This window comes from Myotis myotis, unplaced genomic scaffold (assembly GCF_014108235.1).
Source record: "Myotis myotis isolate mMyoMyo1 unplaced genomic scaffold, mMyoMyo1.p scaffold_m19_p_20, whole genome shotgun sequence".
NCBI lineage: Eukaryota > Metazoa > Chordata > Mammalia > Chiroptera > Vespertilionidae > Myotis > Myotis myotis.
This window is the reverse complement of record NW_023416325.1, coordinates 123,484-147,131: the sequence shown is the minus strand read 5'-3', so window position 1 is coordinate 147,131 and position 23,648 is coordinate 123,484. Positions and strand designations below refer to the sequence as shown.

Sequence of the window (23,648 nt, the reverse complement as noted above, 5' to 3'; positions counted from 1 at the left end):
CCCCTATTGACCCTTCCAGCCTGCCCCCGTCCCCCGCCCCAGGCCTTCACCACCCTATTGTCTGTGTCCATGGGTTATGCGTGTATGCATACAAGTTCTTTGGGTGTATCCATATTTTAACGCTTCCGGCCGTTGATTACAAAATGATGTCGGTTTTAGAAGAACCTGGAAGAACAAAAGCACATCTGCATTTGGGTTAAAAACTCAATGATGGGATGGATGGTGGTGATGGTTGCACAACCGTGGGAATGTGCTTAATGCCACTGAAATGTACACGTAACGATCATTAAAGTGGTAAACTGCTATGTAGATTTTACCACCTAAAAACCAACAGCCAGAAAATTTGGTGGAATGTCAGTGCAGGTTATGTTCTCTTAACGTTTTCCTGACCACTTTGTGGTGCTTTGCTGTGAATTTTCTGTGTGATTTATGACTGCGGGGATTAAAAAGCCACAACTCCCCCGGGCCGGGCGCACAGAAGCATCCTGGCATCTCTGGGAACAATAAGCAAATTCAATCTTCCAGTTCCTCCTTCTGAGCTTGTGTTTTTGTGGGTTTTTTAAATTTTTATTTTGTTATTATTTTAAAAAATATTTTTATGGATTTCAGAGAGGAAGGGGGAGGGAGAGAGAGAGAGAGAAACATCAATGATAAGACAGATTCATTGATCAGCTGCCTCCTGCACACTCCATTCTGGGGATCGAGCCCGCAACCCGGGCATGTGCCCTGACCAGGAATCGAACCGTGACCTTGAAGTCAATTCTTTTGTTTTTTCAGAATTTATTTTTAAATTATCTTTGGCATACAGCCAGCTTGTGTTGTGAGTGAAGCTCCCTGAATTGTGGCACATCATGGGGGAGGGTCCCTCACACATCACCTTCGGGGAGAGGCTTGAGATGGTGCTTTCATGATCTGCTTTTTCTCACCACCACCCCCTTTTCTTCCTTGGCTCCTCCACAGCTTAATCGAGTCTCTGAAGTTCTGGAGGACCCGCTTCCTGCTGCTGCCCGCCTGTGTCACTGCCACCAAGCGCATCACGGAGGGCGAAGCCCACTGCGACATCTATGGGGACCGGCCGCGGGCCGACGAGGAGGAGTGGCAGCTGCTGGATGGCTTTATCCGCTTCGTGGAGGGCCTGAACCGCATCCGCCGGCGCCACCGCTCAGACCGCATGATGCGGGTGAGGGTTCCGGGGCCCCTTGGGGACGGCGCTTGGTCTGGGATTTGGGAACCGTCTCCTCCTATCACAGGGACCTCTCCAGGAGATGCCAGCATATGGAATAGTTGCCGTCACTCAAAAAAAATCTCCCTCGTGCCACCCTGTGTAACAGGTGGGGAGCGTCCGGCCCACGGGCAGTGTAAGGCCCTCAAAATCATTTGGTCGGGCCCTGCCAAGGCATTAGAAGTTCATTAAATGTCCGACCAAATCGAGCGGGCTAATGTTTAAGTTGATAATTTTGTGTGGCCCTCGGATGATGTTATAAATATCCACATGGCCCTCGGCAGAAAAAAGGTTCCCCACCCCTACTTTCTAGCCACCTTCTCCCCTCATCTCTCATCCCTGGCAGCCAGTGGCCTGTTCTCCATCACGACGCTTTTCGTCTTTTCCAAATGTCCTACGAGTGGAATCACACAGCATGTGACCCGTCGGGGCTGCCTGCTCTCCCTCAGCATCAGCCTCCACTGAGGGCCCCCTGGGGCTGATGCCTGTCTCCTTTCTCTGCTTCAGAAAGGGGCCGCCATGAAAGGCCTACAGATGGCGGGGCCCATTTCCGCGCACTCCCTCGAGGCGGCCGGCCCCCCGGTTGGGAAGAAGGGAACCTCGGCCCTGTCTGCCCTGCTGGAGATGGAGGCCAGCCAGAAGTAAGTGCCTGGGCGGAGAGAGGCTACAGCTACACTCAGTGGCCCAGAGAGGGGTTTTGGTTTTGTTTAGTTTTGTTTGTTTTTGTTTGTTTTGTTTTTAGTAGAATTTATTTTGTAGAACAGTTTTAGGTTCAAAGCAAAATTGAGTGCAAGGTCCAGGGATTTCCCATACACACAAATGGGGAATCTCTGTACCCACATATACGATACGTATCCTCCCCCATTCATCAGCATCGCCCACCAGAGTGGTACAGTTATTACAACTGATGAGCTACATCGACACATAGTCACCCAAAGGCCATAGTTCATCTACCTCAGGGTTTTCTCATGGTGTACATTCTGTGGGTTTAGACAAGTTTAGGATTACATGTCGTCACATGACAGCAGTTTCTGTGCCCCCTTAACTCTCCCAGCCTGGTCAGGGAGCCTCGGAGCTTCCCGGCGTCCTGGGCCTGTGTCCGTCAGTATTCTTCCAGGCCGCCCCTGGTTCGCTCATCTTCTCTCGACTTGTCTGTGCGCTGAGGACAGAGGCTGCGTGCTGTGCCTGGCACGTAGTAGGTGGACAATAGACGTGAATGATGGAGAAAGGGATGCAGGGGTCCCTGGACGAGATGTTATAGGGGACTAGACCATGTGTGTCTGGTGTGAGGGTCCCAGCAGGAGCCCGCATCCATTCAGCCTTCAGGAAGTGACATGGAGTGAGGATGGGGCCGAGTGGGAGATGCCGTTACAGAGGCTGCGTGGGAAGTTGAGTTCAGGCTGTCCTTTCCTTAGCAAGAGCGATCCTCTGAAAGGCCTTTTATTTTCATGGAAAATTTCAAACAGATTAAAAAAAAATAGGCTGGTATAATAACTCCCCATTTACCCATCACCCAGCTTCACTGGTTATCATCTCATGGCCAATCTCTTTCGTTTATATCCCACTTGCTCTCATCTTCCTTTTTTTTTTTTCTTTTTTTTTTTTCTTTTTTTTTTTTCATCTTCCTTTTTAATTTCTTATTCAATCCCACACACATGTCCCTTCCTCTGTAACATTTCAGTATGTCTCTGAGAAATAAGTCCTCTTTCTTAAACAAAGCAAAACAAAACTGTGATACCATTATTTACCTAAAAAGTTACAGCAATCCCTTAACATCATGAAATAGCCCTTCAGTGTCTTTGCCAGAAGTGGTGTTTTCAGAGCTGAGCCCCACGTGTAGGAAGGCCCGGTGGGTGGGCCCAGGAGGCAGGGGCCCATGGGTGGGCTCTCACTGGCCCAGGCGAGAATGCAGAGGTGGAGGGAGGGTGATGGTGACATGGGAAGGAAGGGATCCAGGTGGGGACGTGGAGAACATAGCAGGCTGACGGGGAGCAAATGAAAGGAAGAGAGCTGGGAGGGGCTGGGCTCGTGACTGAGGGGTCCTCTTCCAAAAATACCTTCATGTGCCCAAGGGGAGACCCCAGGATCCTGCCTGGCAGGCTCTCCCTGCAACTAGTCATAGGCCTTTCCTGCTGGAAACAACAAGGAGCATATGTTGCTGGGAAGGGTGTGAAGCTGGGGGTGGGAGGGGTCTTATTTTAATTTGTCAGTGAGTCACCATTCAGGACGCTCCAAGGAGCCTGCTTCTGCTCAGCCTGGAAGAGGAAGGGTGGCTTGTGGGGGGAGGAGGGGTTCTGTGTGAGGGGCAAGACTCAGCTAGCCCCAGAGCAAGAGGCAGGACGGAGAGGTGAGATCCGCGCCTTCCCGAGGACTGTTCTGTGACGTGGTGCGTTCTCTCAGTGCTGGAGGCAGAGCAGAGGGAGCAGACCTTCCTATAGTGTTTGCTCACACAGCGTTTTCATTTGTGTGCTTTTTTAATTTCCTGCACCGAGCTGACCCAACTTTATTTATTATGAAAAAGAATTTTTTAAATATAATTTTTAAATTGATTTCAGAGAGGAAGGAAGAGGGAGAGGGGGAGGGAGAGAGACAGAAACATCAATGATGAGAGAGAATCATGGATCGGCAGCCGCCTGCACACCCCCCACTGGGGATCGAGCCCACCCCCCGGGCATGTGCCATGACCGGGAATCGAACCGTGACCTCCTGGTTCATAGGTCGATGCTCAACCACTGAGCCACCACAGCCAGGCCATGAAAAATAATTTTTAAATGTCCGCTATAGTCCGGCCATCCCAGCATAACTGTGCTTATTTCTTCCACTTCCCTCCCGTCTTTGTCAGAGGCGTGTCCATTCAGTCGGGCCCCCCTGGAAGGTGGCGGCCCCGGGGACCTTGGCCTTGGGCCCATGAGCAGCGGGCCGTGAGCCGTCTGGGCAGCAGGTACCCAGCAGCAGGCTTCGCTGCTCCTGCAGATGAGGACAATGACGACAGCTGAGTCCGAGCAGAGACCCCCCCCACACATGGCCGCCGTTACTGCCTTGGTGCCGCCCTCCCGGCAGAAGGCCGTGTGCCCCTACGCATGTTCTCACGGATGTACGTGCACAATACATGTGACTGGTCATTTTGTGGCAGCCCCGTCCCCTGAGCCCTGAGACAAGGAGCCTCCAGGGGCAAGGACAGGGTCCCTGGATCCCTGATTGCTAGTCCCCGGGCCGGACGGCAGCTCCGTAAATGGGGGTTGACATGGCGTCAGTGAAGCGTCTGTGGGTAGCCAGGACTACCCAAGGGAATGTCACAATGCGTGTCCGCGCGTGGGGCTCAGAAGAAACCACACGGTGAGAGGGGGCGGGGGGCTGTGTGGCGGGAGGAGGCAGACAGTGATGCGAGGGGACAAGGGAAGGAACCCAGCACCTGTTCCCCTTTTCCTGTATGAACTACACCCCAGAGTAGCAAGTCACTGGTGTGGGGAAGTTTTCTTTTTCTCAATATTCCAGGGAATAGCTGGGGACGGATGATAGCACATCACATGTGTGGGCTCTAACGGACGCGTAGATCAGCAGAGATGATCAGCGGCAACTGCCGTTGCCAGAGAGGGGCGAGGGGCCTCCCGGCAGGAGCACACACACACGTGGGGAGGAGGCTGGCCCTTGAGTGTCGATCTGCCCACGCCTGTCGTCATCGTCTCTCGGCCTCGGGAAGCGCAGGCCCAGAGGAACGGGATGCGCAGTGAAGGGTGCCATCGGCTCTCCCAGGCTGTCCGTTTACAGGACACGCGAGCTGCTTTCTTCAGCAGATAAACGGCAGGGATAAGAGCGATAAGAAGGCGTTTATAGCTTGAAAGAGACTTAAGAGACACAGCGTATTGCAGTGGAGGGACCTTAGTTGAATCCTGTTTTGAACAAACAAACTGCCAAGAAATTTTTGAAGGTGATTGGAGAAATATTTGATATTAGAAAACCTTAAAGAAAAGTTTTTGAGCCCTGGCTGGTATTTCTCAGTGGTTAGAGCATCAGCCTGCGCACTGGAGGGTCATGGGTTCGATTCCTGGTCAAGGGCGCGTACCTGGGTTGAAGGTTTGATCACCTCAGTCAGGGTGTGTGGGGGAGGCAACCAGCCGAAGTGTCTCTCACATCGATGTTTCTCTCTGTCTCTCCTCCCTTCCACTCCCTCTAAAAATCAATAGAAAAAAATCCTCGAGTGAGGATTTAAAAAAAACAAACAAACAAAAAACAAAGGTGACAGCAACAGCGCTGTCTTCGTGTCATCTTGGCTACCGCGGGTCCTTCCTCGGGGGGCTCTGAGCGAGCCACGGGCGTGTGTTTGCCCTTCCAGGTGCCTGGGAGAGCAGCAGGCAGCTGTGCACGGCGGCAAGAACTCCGCCCAGCCCGCCGAGAGCAGCAGCAGCGTTGCCATGACTCCCACCTACGTGGACAGCCCGAGAAAGGTAAAGGGGGCCACGCCAGCAGGGAACGGGCGACCCAGTGGGCAGGGCGGGGTCTAGGACTGACGAGCTGAGGACTCAGAGGCGCTCTGCCCTGCATTGCGCCCTTTGCAGCGTGACTGCTTTTACTGAGGAACTTTCCTGCTCAGAACTGTAAGGAGGCTGGCTGCTCAGTAAAGGCAGATGGAAAGCAGTCGGGCTAAACGGTACTGGTCACGGCCCAGGGCCTGGCTTGAGCCTTGGAATTGGCCATCTGGTTGTCCTGTAGCCACCTCTCCGGCTCCCCCGGAGGGCAGGTAGGAAGCTCCGGAAGCGTCTGCCATGAGTTCACTGTTTTTCTTTTTCTTTTTTAAAAATTATCTACAAGTAAAGGTCCAGGATGAGAGAGCTCACTCTTTGGTAATGAAATTCCCGTCAGTCAGTTTGCTTAGACTCCTGAAAACAACAACCACCACAAAAAACACAACCTGAGTCTGGGGCCTCTGAGCAGAATAGGACGCACAGCAGAGGGGCGGGAACTGAAGGTCGGGATTCGCACACCTTTAAGACCAGTAGCCTTGGCTCTGTCCACGCCTCTGGGAAATCTAGACCCTGAGATCGTCTGGTGTGGGAGGTGAGCCGATCAGATGTCCTTCTATCTGATCTCCATTAAGAAGAAACGAAGGAGATTTAATGGATGTATTTTCTTTTCAAAATTGTGGTCAAATTGTATATCCACCTTGGTATTTATTTATTTTACTTCCCTGTCATGAACATTTGCCCAGATCATTATTTTTCCAAAGAATTATTTTTAAAAATAATGATAGAATATTTCATCAGATGGATGGCCCTTCATTTATAATTTACTTTTTTTCACCTGGTTTTAAAAACAACTTTTGAAAATTCTTCCATACATTTTTATAATTATTCTACAATTATCAATAATACTGCAGATAGCATCTTTGCAGATAATAATTTGACCACATTGCTGGTTATTTTTTTAGGATAAATTACTAGCATTAGACTACAAGGATGGAGGGATTAAAATCTGAGAAAAAGTATAACTAAGTCTATAGGCAGCTTGTGAAATCTGCAGATCAGGGGTTGGCAAACCTTGAGGAATGCAGGCTTTGTGGGCCAAGAGGCAAGTTCAAGGCTTTTGCATAGTACTTCCATAAGCTGTTACAACCCTCTCCTAGCTCACAGGCTGTGATAAGCCAGTGGCTGGATTTGGCCTGCAGGCTGTAGTTTGCTGTGACTTCAGGTGCAGTTCTAAGGACAGTCTGTGCGTAAGGAATGACGTGTGGGTCAAGGAAAAGCTTTTCACCCGTCCTCACTTGCATGTGTATACATCTCAGCAGTATCAGCACCTCTGCTTCTGTATGTTCCGGCAGAGAAGGGACCCGGATGGAACAGGGAGAATCCCAAAGTACCCTCGCTTTGACCTCTGCTCATTGCCATCTGTGAGGATTAGAAAGAGTGCCAGGGACAGGCCTGAAAGGTAGAGAAATTATAGAGCCATAAGCATTCAGGCTAAAATGTGGCAACAACCCGATATTCGAGGGCTATTTAGAACACGCTCCTACTCTTCCAACTGAACACTAAAATCCAGACAGATGGCCACCCGTCATGCCGGGTGTGGGTTCCCGTGTCGTCAAGGAGAAGCACAGGTGTGATGCGATGGCCAGCGCGAAGAGCCCTGGCTGACATGCTCAGAACCGCCTGGCGGTGTCTCCTGGCAGCGTCTGGGTTGGGATGCGTGGAAGGGGACCCGAGGTTGCATCTCCACAGGCGCGCGTTTGCATGGTCGGTTCCCCGAGTTCCCAGTGGCCTGTGGGAAATGGCGGCAGTACTGATCAAACACAGCCAGGCAGGTCAGTGACTCTGCTGACAGGATCGAAGGAAGGTCGTAGGAAAGCAGAGGCCTTCAGATCTATCGTGTGTCAGTGATAATGCATCCCAAGTAAAAACGTGTTGACAGGACGAGAGAGGCCTTCTTAGCCATAAGAAAGGTGGAAGGAGGGGTCATTGGACAAGTCCTCCATGTCATTTTTTAAAAATATATTTTTATTGTTTCAGAGAGGAAGGGAGAGGGAGAGAGAGAGAAACATCAGTGATGAGAGAGAACCATTGGTTGGCTGCCTCCTGCACACCCCACACTGGGGATGGAGCCCGCAACCCGGGCTCAATTGAACCATGACCTCCTGGTTCATAGGTTGACGCTCCACCACTGAGCCGCACTGCCTGGGCTTCTATGTCATTTTTGTTTCACATACGTGGCAACTTGAGGCCCACAGGGGCAGGCGGGGAGAGGAAGGCGGTTTCAGAAGCTCCCCCCAGTGCCTGTGCATCCGACAATATGACATTGTCACACAGGCTGTGGAGGAGAAGGGATTGCTGCCCCTTTATCCCCTGTTTGCTCAGAAAATGAAGCAAGAACTTTTCCTTCATGGAACCCTCTTCTCCCATCTGGCTGCCATATTTAGGGAGCGACAGAATTGAAAGCCTCAAGCCCTTGAGTATCTCTCCAAGGGGCCTGCTGGTCACTCAGGCTGGTGGGAGGCCAAGAAGTGACCCCTGAAGCGCCTTCCCTACCATCCCCTGCAAGCTGCTCTCCCGCCGCCCCTTCCCCCTGGGCATAGGCCTGAAGGGAGCCGAGAGCTATGTGGCAGGGCACACGCGTCCGAGCCGGGCTCCGAGGAGGCCCCAGGGAGCTTGGACCCACCTTCTAAGCCAGGTGCTCGCTCCCACATCACGGGATGCTCTGCCCAAGAAGGTGCAAGTCCTGCCTGTGCTTTGCATTTGGATATTGTCTTCCCTGGTGGATCTCTCTTTCCCCCCATTCTCTTCATGAGCCCTTGTTTCTCTCCTTCCCTCCTTGTTTTCGTTTTTTTGTTTTTCTTTCGTCCCCCGCTCCTCCCCCTGATGGCTCACCACGGGTCCACATTCCGTTCCTTCGCTCTCTTGCACCTGCTGCCGCCACTGCCTCCTCCTCCTCTGACTCCAGGACGGGGCCTTCTTTATGGAGTTTGTCCGCAGTCCGCGCACAGCGTCGTCTGCCTTCTACTCGCAGGTCAGTCAAACCCTGCAGCCCACGCACGCCTGCCCGGTCAGCAGAAGCCTTCTGCTCGGCTCAGGACAGATGGGATGGGACCTCGGCTGAGATTCAAGGGCAGCTGACATTGAATTTGGTCTCCGAGGCGTCCATTCCCACCCGAGGTTTGGGCCAGGGCAGAGGGGGATGGAAATGATGGATGTCAGAGACCAAATGGTCGCATCAGTGCTGACTCACGCTTCCTGCCTCTGCCTCTCTGTGCCACAGAGTTGCCCCCGATTCTTCGCCAAGGGGCAGCCTCTTCCCTTTGAGGTGTTTTTGTCCATATAATGCAAGCAGCATGAACGATGCCTGCTTAAGGCCTGAACGCTTATTTTTCCCCTCCTAATACAACCAGAGAAGTCTGTAACCGTGGGGTGAGAAGCGGGAAGTGGTGGAAACCAGCAGACATTTACTAACAGGCATGTGCTGTCAGAGGCTAACGTGTGTGGCCTGGGCAGCTCGTCCGGCCACTGGACTTCCCTGAACACGTTTGTCAAAGGAAGGGTTTGGGCCAGATCTCCAAGGGCCTCCCAAGCCTTAACATGCTTCAGTTGCTATCTGCCATGACATAGCACCACCTCACTTATCCTCACGCCGTCACCGGTGCGTTAGGTAGAAGTGTTAGGGCCAGTTTACACATGGAAAAATTGAGAGGCAAAGAAGTTGTACTTTGCACAGCATGGTGCCGACCTGGGCTTTAAATCCAGGACCAACAGGCTTGACCCGTGACCCCCCTGCTCTGTAGTCAACATTAGCAGTGACTGTCCTGACAGGTCCTAGGTGACGATGAACGGGGCTCCCAGTCCTTTACCAAGACCCCTGAGTGTGTGAGATCGGCTTAGTTACAGAGACTTGAGAGAGCTGAGGAGGCTTATGCGGAGCAGGGCAAGCTAAGGAGGATGGGACTTGAGAGTTTAAGGGTGGAGGTTAAGGGAGCCTTACTGGATAGAAGTCAGAAAACCAGCATTTAGTACCTACTCTGCCACCTACTGTGCAATGGACTCTGCAAATATGATCTTCCCAACAGGGTGTGAGGTGCAGGGATTATCACCCCACTTTCCAGATGAGGACACTGAGGCTTAAGGATGTTAGCTGGTCAGGAGGCATACAGCTGGCGAGTAGCTAAGCCCCTGCACCATTCTGCCCACCAGTCTGTGTGGTCTGCACCTACCTCTTCCCAGTGAGCTGCTCGACTCGGGGCAAATCCCTGCTGGGACCTGAGTCCTCATCCAGAATCTGTGATCTCTGAGTGTGGGCGGCATGCTGCATTTTTGGTTTAAAACAGACTCAGGTCGGACTTCTTAAACTTTTGCTTTCTAACAAGAGAACCTCTTGGACTTAGATTAGAATTTAACATAAGAAAAAGCAATCCCTAGCCGGTTTGGTTCAGTGGCTAGAGCGTCGGCCTGTGGACTGAAGGGTCCCGGGTTTTATGGTCAAGGGCACATGCCTGGGTTGCAGGCTTGATCCCCAGTGGGGGGCGTGCAGGAGGCAGCCGATCAATGATTCTCTTTCATCATTGATGTTTCTATCTCTCCCTCTCCCTTCCTCTCTGAAATCAATAAAAAAAAATATTTTAAAAAGATCAACAGATCTGGAATAAGAGAATTGTTTTATAAATCCCGTAATAGTCCGCACAGCTTCACATGGTAGAATTCACCAGTAGAACAAAAGTGGATGTGTTCCCACAATTGGAAATAACAGAGTTGAGAGCTTAGGAGGACACATGAAAAATTTTATATCGCCCACCAGGTATGTTGTTAAGAAGACATATAACTTCTTAGAAAATTATCTCTACTCAAATCAGATACTTACACAAAATTAAATTGCACTTTATGTTTCATTTCTGTGTTAAATATACATAACATAAAATCTGCTTGCTTTGTTTTCTTTAGATATTTTTTATTTTTATTGATTTCAGAGAGGAAGGGAGAGGAGAGAGAGAAAGATTGAAAGATGAACATAGAGCAGGCATCAGGGAATGGGCAAACTTGGCCCACCATCTGCTTTTATGAATAAAGTTTTATTGGAACAAGGCCATGTCCATTTGTTTAAGTTGTCTACGGCTGCTTCTGTGCCTCTCCATGCAGAGTTGAGTACTTGCCGCAAACCCTGTATGGCCCACAAAGCCTAAAATATTTAGTCTGGTCCTTTCCAGAAAATGTTTGCCAATTTCTGATGAAGAGGATAACTCCTTAACCTCATCTCCACTGAAATGAAACGCAGGAATTAGGTAAATTTTGGAGACATCCTTCCATTTAGGCTGGTGGGGCAGTTCTCAGGGGCAATAGATGAGAGGGAACCCATTACCGGGATCCAGAGGGCATCACGGAAGAACCACGCTTTTGTGCCTGAGAGCTGGGTCGAGTCCTCCATTCACTTCTAATTTAGAATGACAGTGCGGTACCCGTTCCTAAGCCTTGCTGGTTAGAAGCAGATGGGGATTGGTAATAGCAAGTTGCCTCTTGCTGTCTTTCTCCATGTTCTTATGGTGCTGGCAGAGTCTACGTGTTTTTGGTGTGTCCCCCCACCCCCCCAAACCGAGAGCCAAATGGTTCTTTCAGAATGAGGGGCAATTTTGCCTCCCAAGGTACATTTGGTACTATCTGGAGACACTTTTATTCATGACAACTGGGCTGGGGGAGATAATGAGAGTAGTGTTACTGGCATCTAGTGGGTAGGAGCTGGGGATGCTGCTCTATGTCCCACACAGGACAGCCCCCACAACAGACTTATCTGTCCCCAAGTGGCAGTAGTGTCAAGGTTGAGACGCCCTGACTTAGCAGAAGTAATTTGTGCAGCATCTAACAACATAGCTGATGATATAAAGCTTCATTTTAGAAGTGCTCAAGTACTCCTAGTCCCCTTAAAAAAAAAAGAAAGAAAAGAAAAGAAAAGAACCACAAATGTAAATAGCCTTAAAGGATTTTTTTTTTTTAACGTACAGGTGTCTGTGGACCAGACGGCCGTCCCGGGGTTTGATGGCACCAGCTTGGGGGTAAGCACAGGCCAGTCCGCGGACAGAGGCAACAGCCAGACCTTCGGGAGCTCCCAGAACGCGGGGGAGCAGAGCTTCACCTCCACAAACCCCAGTGACAGCAGGTGAGACTCTTCTTGGGCGGTGGGATGGTCCGCCTGCAAAGGCTGCGGAGGCTGGGCAGCCAGAGTCCCGACTCCCAGTCCGTTCTTACCAGACCTGTGCTGGGGCTGATGCCCTGCGCCCTGTCTTGCTCACAGGAGAGCTCAGAGGTCCCCGCGGAGGATCAGACATGCAGGGTGGGTTTCGGGGAGGGGACCCCCTAGCCAGTCAGTCCTGTTCCACGTGGCTCCCGTGGCAGAGACCTCCCATGTGGTAGCGTGCAGTGGGCCTGTGCCGCTGGAGGAAATGCACGGGTAGTGCATGGGTACCCCTCTGTGGCCAGATAGGGCCACACTGTTCCCAGTCCTGAGCATCCAGAGGGAACAGAAGCCGCTCGGACCTCATTTGCTTGGGGAAGCGGCCCACACCCCAGCTTGCTATACCCTTGGCAGATCAGAGGAACTTCTTTTTTATTTCCTTTGTTGCATAATTGCTCCCTAGCCATCTGCCCAGGCTGTTCCTGCCGCCTCCCTGGGCTGATGGAGCAGCCCTGGGCTGCGTGGCCTGAGAAGCTGCCTCTTGCACCCGTTCCCCGAGAGAGAAGGGCCCCGGGCAGCCTGCCTGCCGGCGCTGTCAGAAGCACTCCATTGCCTTCACGTCGCACGTGCAGGGCCGGGCTTCCCATGTCTCACGCACGCAGCCCGTTCACTGTGGCCAGCGGAGGATCAGTTCAGAGGCACAAGCAGGCCTGGGTGTGGCTCCTCTCTGTCGCCTCCCAGGCTCATCCCCATTGAGCCTGGCTCTGGACGGGGAGGGTCAGAGGGGCTGCCTGGCTCCTAGGGACGGAGTGCATGTCCCGGCTTCCTCCTTGCTTTCGAGACCAGGGGCGCAGGTTTCTTTTGCTTTTGAAAGGAAAGAGGAACTGGAGGGTATGTAGGCTGGAGACAAGGAGACCAACATTGACAGAATCAGGACCAGTGAATGGAAATAGAACAGGTTCCATTTCGTGGTAAAGAACTTGCTAGCAGCTGGTACGCCACGGGGAGGTGGGCTTCCTCGGAGGAGCTGAGTTCTGCGCTCACACGGGTGGGACCGCCTCCTGTCCGAGCCTGGGAGTAGGGACTCGGGGTGCTGGGTTCAGTCCCCATTCAGCATGGGTATGGGAGGCACCCCTTCTCCTCTCTCTAAAATCAACAAAACGTATTTTTTAAAAAATAAGCAAGTGTGGACATAAAATCACTTGGAATTCTTTTTGTTTTTTAATGTATACACTTTGGAAGTAGGAACCTCTCCCCCTTCCCATAAGATAACCCCAGGATGTAGCGATCCAGAATTTTCTGGGTCACCTTTAACGTCAGTGCTGTCCAAGGTCCCCACTCTGTAAGAAGGACAGTTCCTCAGGTCCCGGCTCTGGCCCTGCTGACCAGGCGCTCTGTGTCCCAGCTCTCAGCAGGTGCTGGCAAGCTCCTTGACGTCGGCCTCCACCCTGGCCGAGATCCTGGAAGCCATGAAGCACCCCTCGTAAGTGCTGGGCGCGTGTGTGAGCGCCGGGGCGGGGGCGGGGGGGTCCGCAGGCCCAAGCCGGGCCCTGCTCGGGCAGTGCAGTTTGGTGGGGTCCTACCTGACTTGGTTGCTCACTAGCTGTGAGACCTCGGGCGAGTCACATACCTCTCTGGTCTCTGAGACGTACCTTGTTCGTAAAATGGGACAATAGAAGTCCCAGGTTGGATGTAAGGATTAAGTAGAACAGTTACGTAGCTCACCTCGTCTCGTACCTGGCAAGTATATTCTCTAAATGTCAGGTCCTTTTGCTTTCTCTTCTCCTTTTCCCCCTTTCACACCATTTTTTGTTCTGTCCTGGGGTTTCTCTGGGTCTAGAAATAGTGGAGAGCAGTTGCACTGTGGGGATGCTCGCACCAGATAGTAAGCGCTTTAGCGCGAGTCCCTTCTTCACCATCTTCTCTTTCCGCTGCTGCCATGGTGCGCACACGCCTTGCTCCCTGCGCGCCACGTTGGAACTCAGGACAGGCGTCCAGCTGCTCTCAGAACAGAAGGGCCTCTCGCCCTCCTGCTTCATCAGCGCGGAGGTGGTGCACTGGCTGGTGAACAACGTGGAGGGCGTCCAGACGCCGGCCATGGCCATCGACATCATGCAGGTGAGACAGCCCGGGCAGGGCCCCAGGAAGCCAGAGCCCGTCTGTGAAGGAGCCGCCCTTTCCAGCAGCGAGGTCTGGGGCGAGGGGGTGGGGGTGGGGGGGAGGGGGGGGTCTGCTTAAGACATGACTTAAAAATCTGGCTGAGCCCGGCCGGCGGGGCTCAGTGTTTGAGTGTTAATCTATGAACCAGGAGGTCACAGCTCGATTCCCGGTCAGGACACAGGCCTGGGTTGTGGGCTCCATCCCCAGTGGGGGGCATGCAGGAGGCAGCTGATCAATGATTCTCTGAGATCATTGATGTTTCAATCTCTCCCTCTCCCTTCCTTTCGGAAATCAATAAAAATATATTTAAAAAAGATCTGATGTCAGTATAGTAAAATATTAACTTTGTTAAAGTTGGGTTTTCTTTATACTTTTCTGTATGTTTGAAATATTTGATGATGTTAAAATACGCATTTGTACTTTATAGCATTGTCTGCACCAGGCACAGCACTTTGCAGGGTGCAGCTGTGGCTGATGGGGTGGAGGGTACGGTCTCCTGGGGGCCCTGTCACTCCCTCCACTCCGCCCTGTACGGGGGCTGCGCCTCTCACATGTCCCTCTGCGGGAATTTCAGAGTCTCACTGTCTCTCCCTCAGAAAATGCTGGAGGAGCAGCTCATCACGCATGCGTCTGGCGAAGTCTGGCGGACCTTCATCTACGGCTTCTATTTCTACAAGATAGTCATGGACAGAGAGCCCGACCGAGGTCAGAGGCGTGGCACGCTGGGGCCACAGGGGCTGGTGCTTTGCCCGGTGACTTGCTCTCTCAAATGGCGCTGCTGCTGGAGCTTCTTGGGTCACTTGGTTTTCCAAGTTGTGCCGGGCCTGTCAGCTTCCCTGAGCGTTCGTGTTTAATTTAAGCATAGCTGGAGCGACACGGGTGTTTTAAAGCTACCAGACGTTCTTGGTGGGAACAGGGTGAATGGAAGATAACCCTCCAGGAGGGCAAGGGACCTGGCATTCGCAAATTCCTGCGGGCCATGTTTTGGTAGCTGGCTTTGATTAGAGCGCCCCCACCCAGTGCAGGTGGGTCTGAGGATGACATGATGGGCTCTAACCTGCATGTCTGACAGCACTTCTCCTCGCTGGGCCTGCAGACTCCATTTCTTCCCCCAGGAAGACCATCAAGACCTAACATATTTCCCAAGATATGTTTTATGTGTTTGTCTGCGGGTTTTTTAATGAGGAAAAGTGATCCCCAAGAGGATAGCAATCCCAGCTGGTCAGAGCTGGCTCGCACAGCACTGGAGGCAGCCAGGACGCAGACAGGCAGCTGTGGTCCCCTGACGCACAGGGCTGTGTGACTCCTGTCCTGCAGACGAAGGTCATCCGGCCATGGGTCTCAGGAATCGTGCATCCGATAAAGCAGCCTGTGCCGCTCTTGCCCAAGGATGGGTCAGAGCGGATCGGGCAGGTCGTCTCCCTTGTAGCTGCTAGTGTGCCCCTGCCACCTCTTCCCTTCATTTCTGGGTGTGACCCATTGTACCTTCAAGTTGAAGAAATGCCGGTCAAAGTGGACATTTTATTAAGGGGACTCTTACAGCGTGGCCTTTTGTGCTGGCTTCTTCTGCTTAGCGTGATGTGCTTATGGCTCACCCGTGTTGTAGCGTGCGTCCGTAAGAAAACAGGCCTTCGTGCCCACGGCGCTTTCTCTCCTGCTTCCCCAGTGGCCATGCAGCAGCCCACCACCTGGCACACGCCAGCGGTGGACGACTTCGCCAGCTTCCAGCGCAAGTGGTTCGAGGTGGCTTTCGTGGCCGAAGAGCTCTTGCACTCGGAGATCCCGGCCTTCCTCCTGCCCTGGCTGCCCAGCCGGCCGGCCTCCTACGCGAGCAGGCACAGCTCCTTCAGCCGCAGCTTCGGAGGACGGAGCCAGGCCGCTGCACTCTTAGGTAGGTGCCCGACCCACGTAGGGCCTGGCGGTGCGCTGGCGGGTGGCTAAGGCAGAGTGGCCGCCAGCCGGGGGGACAAGGCCTGGGAACCGGGATCGAAGCCGCTGCGGCGGTCACACTGGCCATTCAGTCTGTGGGCACTGCAGGCTCCTGCGCTGGCTTCTGTGAGTGGGTCAAGCTCATTATTGTCCCGACCAGCAAACAGTGTTCATCAGCGTCCCGCTCTCCCCAAGGTCACGTTCAGAGACAGAGGCACAATGAGCCACTTTATATAAGTATTGGATGGTGTGCGGTGATACTTTCTTTTCCTGAGAGCTGAGGGAACAAGAGAGATTCCCAAAGAACCCGACCCAGTGCCAGAAGTCCAAGCGTCACTCTCACAGGGCGCGCCCCTCAGACCAGCACAGAGAGCTCTTTGCTGTAAGGAGCTTGGCTATAGTCACTCAGGATCGCCCCAGGTTAGAGGCAGGAAATCAGGGGCACTGATGGCAGCAAGTGTACAAACACGTTGTAGGAATGTGTTTTACAAACATCCGTTAGATTTGGGTTCCTTTTAGGTGGGGGGTAACTAGCATTACTTGAAGAACGTCTTTTCCTTTAAAGTGCTCGATAAAGGGGCTTCTTCTGATGTGAGTCCCTCGTGCGGAATGTGCCAAACCAGAGAGCAGGGGCCTCGACCTCAGCACTGTGGATATTGGGGTCCAGATCATTCTGTTGGGGGGGGGGGGCACTGTCCTGTGCCTCGTAGTGTGCTTAGCCTCTCAGACCTCTACCCACTGGATGCCAGTGGCACCGCCCACTGGCAAAATGTCTCCAGACATTGCCCGGCGTCCCCAGGGGAGTGCCAAATCGCCCCCAATTGGGAATGGCTGCCTGGGAGGGAATTGAAGATTCCAGGAAGGAGCCAAGATCGGGGAGCTCAGCAAACCGGGGAGGCCCACTTCCCTCTGCAGGTGTCAGGCCGGCGAGGTGTTTTCAGAGCTGGTGGGAGGAGGGAGCCGCAGCCCAAAGCAAGCACTGTCCTCTGCCCTCGCGGCCCTGGGCTGCTCTAGTGCTTCCCGTGGGTGATGCGGCTGCTCTAGCCCCACCCTGCCCCAGGCGGTGCCGTGCAATGACAGCCTTCCTGCCCTGGTTTCTAGATCACTCTGAGTCGGCACTGCAGCAGGCAGACAGTTACCTCGTTTACTCCTCCTCCCGTGCCGGAGCGATGCTGTGATTTATGTTGCAGAGTGCGTGACACTGAGGCTCAGGGAGGGGCAGAATTTGCCCCAGGCTCTGCTTCTATGCAGTGTTGGGACTGGCGTGTTTTCTGCACTGTCTGAGCCCGACCATACTGCACCACGGCTTCAGGAAGACAAGAGTCAGAGCAGGTCAGGGCTGGAGGGATTTGTGTGCCAGTTTCAATGAAACTTCTAGCATTGGAGCCACCGAACTCTTTCGCCTTAAGTACCGTAGCCAGCTAAGCAGTGTCCATGGGAGCCTGGCCAGGCCTCGGGGTGACCGTGGGTGAGCGGGAGGCTTACACTGGGAGGAAGGGTTACCAGGAACAGGAGGAGAGGGGATGATTACAAGCGAGGTGGCCAGAGGAGAAGGCACGCAGGGAGGCTGTGACTCATCCACGTTTCATTGATCAGAGCTCTCCTCTGTGGCTGCAGAGGATTTCTGAGCAGGAGACCCATGGAGGATGAGCTAGTTTGATACTGACCTGGAATTTTTGAGTAACACACAGTTGATGAGCCAGGGCATTAGGCCTCATGATGAGGTTTCTTGAGGTAAGATTATAGAACCGTTGCCTTCCGGGGTCGAGACCAGAAAAGGGAGACTTGCCCTGGACTGTGATGTGGTTTGGATGGCTGGTCCAGTTGTGTCCCTTCGTGGGTCACTGGGACCAGAAGGTTAGGGGTTCAGCTGACTCTGATCTTGATGGAGACATTTTCCCTCCTTGCCTGCTGTTTCCTCCACTATAAATGTAGGGGCAGGATTAGATTGGGGGAGGTAAACTGTGGCTTACCTGCTCAAATCTGTTTAATTGTTTGTTTTATAATACATTTTCTTTTTTATATATATTTTTTTATTGATTTCAGAGAGGAAGGGAGAGGGAGAGAGAGTTATAAACATCAAATGATGAAAGAATCATTGAGCAGCTGCCTCCTGCACACCCCCTACTGGGATCGAGCCCACAACCCAGGCATGTGCCCTTGACTGGAATTGAACCGGGACCCTTCAGTCCATAGGCCGATGCGCTATCCACTGAGCCAAATCAACCAGGGCATAAATTTTATTTTCAGAGCACTTTTAGACTCAAAGCAAAATTGAGCACAAAGTAGACTTTCCTATATGCTCCCTGTCCCAACACACACACAGCCTTCTCCACTATCAACATCTCCCACCAGAGTGGGATGGTTGTTATAATCGATGAACCTACATTGACATTATCATCACCCAAAGTCTGTGGTTTGCATTAGGTTTCACTCTTGGTGGTGTACATTTTATGGGTCTTGACAAATGTCTGATGACATGTATTCACCATTGTAGTATCATACAGAGCAGTTTCACCGCCCTAAAAATCCATCTGTTTTTATAAATAAAATCTACATTTACGTCATGCCTGTGGCTGCTTTTGCACTATAATGGCAGACCTGAGCCATGGAAACAGTCTCTATATGAGACCGCATAGCCTGCAAAACCTAAAGTATTTATTATCTGGACCTTTACAGAAGTTTGCAACCCCTGGACTAGATGATTTCCAGGAAGCTTCTAGAATCTGCGATTTTCCTCTTAGGTTATTCTGCAGTTTCCTATCTGGGTGTTTATTCTTCCTCCTCATCCCCTCCTCCTTCTCCCTCTCTCTTGGGGCCCCTCCTCTGCACGGACATAGCTGCCACCGTCCCGGAGCAGAGGACTGTGACGCTGGACGTGGACGTGAACAACCGAACAGACCGGCTGGAGTGGTGCAGCTGCTATTACCATGGCAACTTCTCCCTGAACGCGGCCTTTGAGATCAAGCTCCACTGGATGGCGGTGACCGCTGCGGTCCTCTTCGAGATGGTGAGCGTCTCCTCTCCTTGCGGATGGGGCCCTGGCTCGCTGTGCAGAGGGCTCAGTGGGTGCTTAGTAGCAAATCGTGTCACTTCAAGAAATACATCTTTTTATTGATTTCAGAGAGGAAGGGAGAGGGAGAGATAGAAACTTTAGTGATGAGAGAGAATCATGGATCGGTTGCCTCCTGCACGCCCCCTACTGGGGATTGAGCCCACCACCCAGGCATGTGCCCTGACCTGGAAGCAAACCGGCAACCTCTTGGTTCCTGGGTTGATACCCAACCACTGAGTCACACAGGCCAGGTGAGAAGGGTTTTTAGAAGCAAGAGATAGCTGTCTCCAGTCTCCTCCTCCCAAAAGAAACACCGGCATTGCAGACGCATGGGCTGCCGGGAGGAACTGTGCGTAGCTCATAATTGTGAGTATTTGTCAGGAGGTGAGACTGCGTTTTCCTGCCCGGGACTGGTTGGGAGCCAGCAATCACCAACGTGCCAGTCAACGTGCGTGACGCCACCTGGCAGTGTTTCCTCTCGTCTGCACCAGGTTGGGGGTGACACTGTTTGTGTCTGTGTTTTCCACCAGGTCCAAGGGTGGCATCGCAAAGCCACCTCCTGCGGCTTTTTGCTGGTGCCGGTTCTGGAGGGTCCCTTTGCGCTGCCCAGTTACCTGTACGGCGACCCGCTTCGAGCCCAGCTCTTCATCCCGCTCAACGTCAGCTGTCTGCTCAAGGAGGGCAGCGAGCACCTGTTCGATAGTAAGAGACGCTCCCTTCGGGGCTTCCGTCTCCATGAGTAAGACCAGACCCCTCTTCCCCCCAAGGACACCTCTGGGGAGCTAACCCACGCAGGCTTCTGCATAGAGAGCCTTCGGACAGGGGCCAAAGGATCTGGGGTTTTTTGTTTGTTTTTGTTTTTTTTTAATGAAGTGGCCCTAAGGCTTTTTGAACGATTTTTTAAAATATATTTTATTGACTTTTTACAGAGATGAAGGGAGAGGGTTAGAGAGTTAGAAACATCGATGAGAGAGAAACATCCATCAGCTGCCTCCTGCACACTCCCCACTGGGGATGTGCCTGCAACCAAGGTATGTGCCCTTGACCAGAATCGAACCTGGGACCCTTCAGTCAACAGGCTGACGTTCTATCCACTGAGCCAAACCAGTCAGGGCAGATCTGGGTTTTAATCTTCCTTCTTCACTTAGTGACTGGGTAACCCTGGACAAGTCACTTAATGTCTCTGGGCCTCAAAATCCTTTTTATTTATTTTTATTTTTGTATATATTTTTATTGATTTCAGAGAGGAAGGGAGAGGGAGAAAGAGAGAGAAACATCGATGATGAGAGAGAATCATGGATCGGCAGCCTCTTGCACACCCCACACTGGGGATCGAGCCCACAACCTGGGCATGTGCCCTGACCGGGAATCTAATCATGACCTCCTGGTTCATAGGTCGATGCTCAACCACTGAGCCACACCAGCGGGGCTATAAAGCACTCTTTACACACACACACACACACACACACACACACACACACACACACACTTGTGTGACCTCACGGTGTGGCTGAGGCAGGACCATTTTTGCAGTTCGGAAATGCCTAATGAGTGTGTGTATCTGACTATTTTAAGCCAGGCACCGCCTCATGGTGTTGTTTTTCATGTGTTGAGGGGACAGAGAGATGGTCCCCGCACCGTCCGAGCCTCCTCTGGGGTTTTCCACCTTCACGGTGATAGCCCAGGGTAGCGCGAGGGGCTGGCCTCGGGGGACATTTTTTGTGTGAGCTGATGGCTTTCTCTGCCACTCATAACCCCGTCATCAAGACCAGCCGCCTCTGTGGGTTGCCATGGTTACAGCTGAACGAAAGGAGTCCTAGCTTCAAGGAATAAGGGCTTGAGTCTAAAATTCGATTTTCTTGCTTCTGTGCTGCTTCTCTTCCAGTTATCGCCCCTTCTGATAACAGTGGATTCAAACCCTTAAAAACCCGACAAGAATCTGCCGTGTGTGTGTTTTCCTATTAAAGCCAGAGCCTTTTTCTCCCTTGCTCTCCCGTTGCCCAGAATCCTCAGGTCTGTCCTAGATAGAAGAGTCCAAGTGCGGAAGGAGTGACGAGGCCACTCAGGCACCCGGCCTTGGGGATGTCCGTGGCACCTCCGTCCTGAGAGCGGCCCTGGCCCCTGGCCGGCTGCTGTGGGACAGCCCTCAGCCCCCCTCCCGCCCCTCTTGGTCCTCAAGGCAGCCCCGCAGGAGGAGCAGGAGGAGCAGGAGGAGCAACAAAGTGGGCGATGGGGGAGGGTATGTCCCCGCCCCTCCCCAGACGATCACTCTTCCAAAATTATTTTTATATCACTTTGCTTCCATTTCCCCACCCAGCTTATAATATTGCCTTTCCTCATAGGGAAATGGAAGATGGTCCTGAGAGGCAGATAACATGCATTTCTTTTTTATTTTTTTGTTAATCCTCACCCAAGGATATTTTTCCATTGACTTTTAGAGAGAGTGGAAGAGAGAGGGACAGACAGAGGAAACATCGATGTAAGAGAAACGCATCGATTGGTTGCCTCCTGCACGAGCCCCAACCAGGGCCCTTGACCGGGATCGAACCTGGCACCCTTTGGTCTGCAGGCTCTATCCATTGAGCAACACTGGCCAGAGCCCTTAAAGCTCCTCTCCTTTTTGCACTGGGACATCGTGCTCCTTTCCGCTGCTGACACAGGAGGTCATTGGAATGAGTCCTGGCAGCTCACGCTGGCTCCTAAGGGCTCACGTTCGTCCCCTCTCTAGACCCTGATAGAACACAGGAGAGAGGAGGGTGAGAATGTGTGGCTGTCACTTTCTTTGGCCCGTCCCCCCTTGGGGTAGAGGCTGGTCTCTCCGGAGGCAGGGCGGGTGGAAAAGCTGAGCCTGTGACCAGGGGGAGGCATTGCCAAGAGCAGAGAAGGGCTCAGAAGGCCAGACCCCGGGCCAGTCGCGTACCGTAGGGTCCCAGCCGAGCATTTACTCCTTCTCCCTTTCAGGCTTTGAACCGGAAACGTACTGGGACCGCATGCACCTCTTCCAGGAAGCCATTGCGCACAGGTTCGTCCCTTCGCAAGAGAGAACGGCAGGGAGGCCCTCGCGTTCGTCTGGAATAGCAGTTCCCAGAGCGAAGCCCCGTTCGTTTCATTTCTGGGGAAACAGGGCTAGCCCCCCAATGTCACACGCGCTGCTTATCTCCGCTCGGACCCCGACCTTGGTTTCAAAGCTCAGCGCACCCTCTCCAGTTCCCGTGGCTGTTGTTTTCAGACCTGATTTCCGTCGCCTTCCAGTTGAGGGGAGAGCAGAGCCCCCCCCTTAGCCTCCAACAAGACCTGAGACAAGCTATCTGGGAGATGACAGGAGACGAAAAACTGGAATTTGTCAAGAGTCCCTTGACACATGCCAAAAAGACAGTCAGTGCTTAAGCAGTGATAGAGGAGTCAGGAGGCATTTCCTGGCACTTCAGCTGTGTTCCAGGGAAAGCCTTCCCCAGGCTCGGCTGTCCATCCTGGGGATAGTCAGTGAGGGGGCCCAGGACCATGTGGTTAAATTACCTTTTTAAAAAGTATGTATTTTTTTATTGATTTCAGAAAGGGAGGGAGAGGGAGAAAGACATAGAAACGTCAGTGATGAGAGAGAATCATGGATCAGCTGCCTCCCGCACATCCCACACTGGGGATGGAGCCCGCAACCCCGCATGTGCCCTGACCGGGAGTGGAACTGTGACCTCCAGGCTCATAGGTTGATGCTCAACCACGGAGCCACGCATTTTTTCTTTTTCCCCCAAATAGCAATAATCGCGCCTCAGGTAAACCTCATTGGTTACGATACTGCCAGTGCGCAAAGCTTAAGTTGCCTTTTTAAAATGGAAGCTCCTTCCTGGTGACTTAAGGAAGAGATGAGGCAAGAATCTGGCTCAGGCTGATCTACGCTGAGGAAATGAAGGACTTGATTAGAAGTAGAGAGGAAGAGAGGAAAACCCAGGCCACGCCTGCACCTGATGGAGTCAGCCTGCGGGCGATGGGCTTGCGAGGCGTGTTAGCCGGTCCATGTGTTTGCAGATCTGACTAATGTAGAGGCTACCACACAGCACCTCCCTGAGGAGCTTGGTCCAGGAGAGAAGAGGGGCCTTTCACCTCCTGGAGTTCTGCCCGTGTCCCCGCCTGCATTACATAAAGCGTCGGGCTCAGGGCAGGAGCCACATCTATTAATATGTCCTTTGCAGCACTTAGCAGGTAGAGCTGTGACAAATGGGCTTCACGAAATAGAAAAACCAGGAATAGAACAAGCCGGAGACAGAAGCCGGAAGGAACAGCCGTGCATGAAAAACGGCCCCTCCTGCCCATTCCAGACCGCAGGGAAGCACAGCCCAGACTGGTGGTCCTCGCTTCTAAGAACAGAATTTCAATTAAGATACTTCATTTCCCTTCAGGGCCTTTAATGAGCACCTACTGTGTGCTTAGTGTGGGAGACGAGGAAGGGAGAGAGGCGTGGCTACGGTATAGAAAGATCAGGACCGTTTTCTGGAGGGCCTGACAGTCCCGAGGATATGGGCGCCGTGGGAAGGTCTGATGGGACGGTTGGGGGTGCCAGGAGCAGGGGATGAGGAAGAGGGCGGCGGGGAGGGGGCTTTCAGCCGCCCGGAGGTGAACGGAGGCTGGGCGCGAGGAGGTCCGGGGAGCCTC

General features: G+C 52.7%; 1 protein-coding gene and 1 non-coding gene across 9 annotated transcripts in view; one reads left to right on the top strand and one right to left on the bottom strand.

Moving 5' to 3' along the window:
- The window catches only part of DEPDC5 (DEP domain containing 5, GATOR1 subcomplex subunit), a 64,201-nt gene that overhangs the window by 39,073 nt on the left and 1,480 nt on the right, over positions 1-23,648 (top strand). For 5 of the 8 annotated variants that reach the window (XM_036354202.1, XM_036354207.1, XM_036354206.1 and 2 more), the window contains 12 exons: positions 961-1,180; positions 1,730-1,863; positions 5,556-5,667; positions 8,651-8,716; positions 11,688-11,842; positions 13,263-13,340; positions 13,843-13,975; positions 14,614-14,722; positions 15,684-15,908; positions 18,787-18,956; positions 19,532-19,703; positions 21,963-22,023. In XM_036354202.1, the coding sequence (XP_036210095.1) occupies positions 961-1,180; positions 1,730-1,863; positions 5,556-5,667; positions 8,651-8,716; positions 11,688-11,842; positions 13,263-13,340; positions 13,843-13,975; positions 14,614-14,722; positions 15,684-15,908; positions 18,787-18,956; positions 19,532-19,703; positions 21,963-22,023 (1,635 nt within the window). The remainder of the gene's footprint in view (positions 1-960; positions 1,181-1,729; positions 1,864-5,555; positions 5,668-8,650; positions 8,717-11,687; positions 11,843-13,262; positions 13,341-13,842; positions 13,976-14,613; positions 14,723-15,683; positions 15,909-18,786; positions 18,957-19,531; positions 19,704-21,962; positions 22,024-23,648) is intronic. The other 3 variants (XM_036354208.1, XM_036354205.1, XM_036354204.1) reach the window with 1 other exon arrangement.
- Positions 22,666-22,811, bottom strand: LOC118678657. Its single transcript, XR_004974954.1, has one exon. It is a non-coding gene; the product is annotated as a U4 spliceosomal RNA (small nuclear RNA).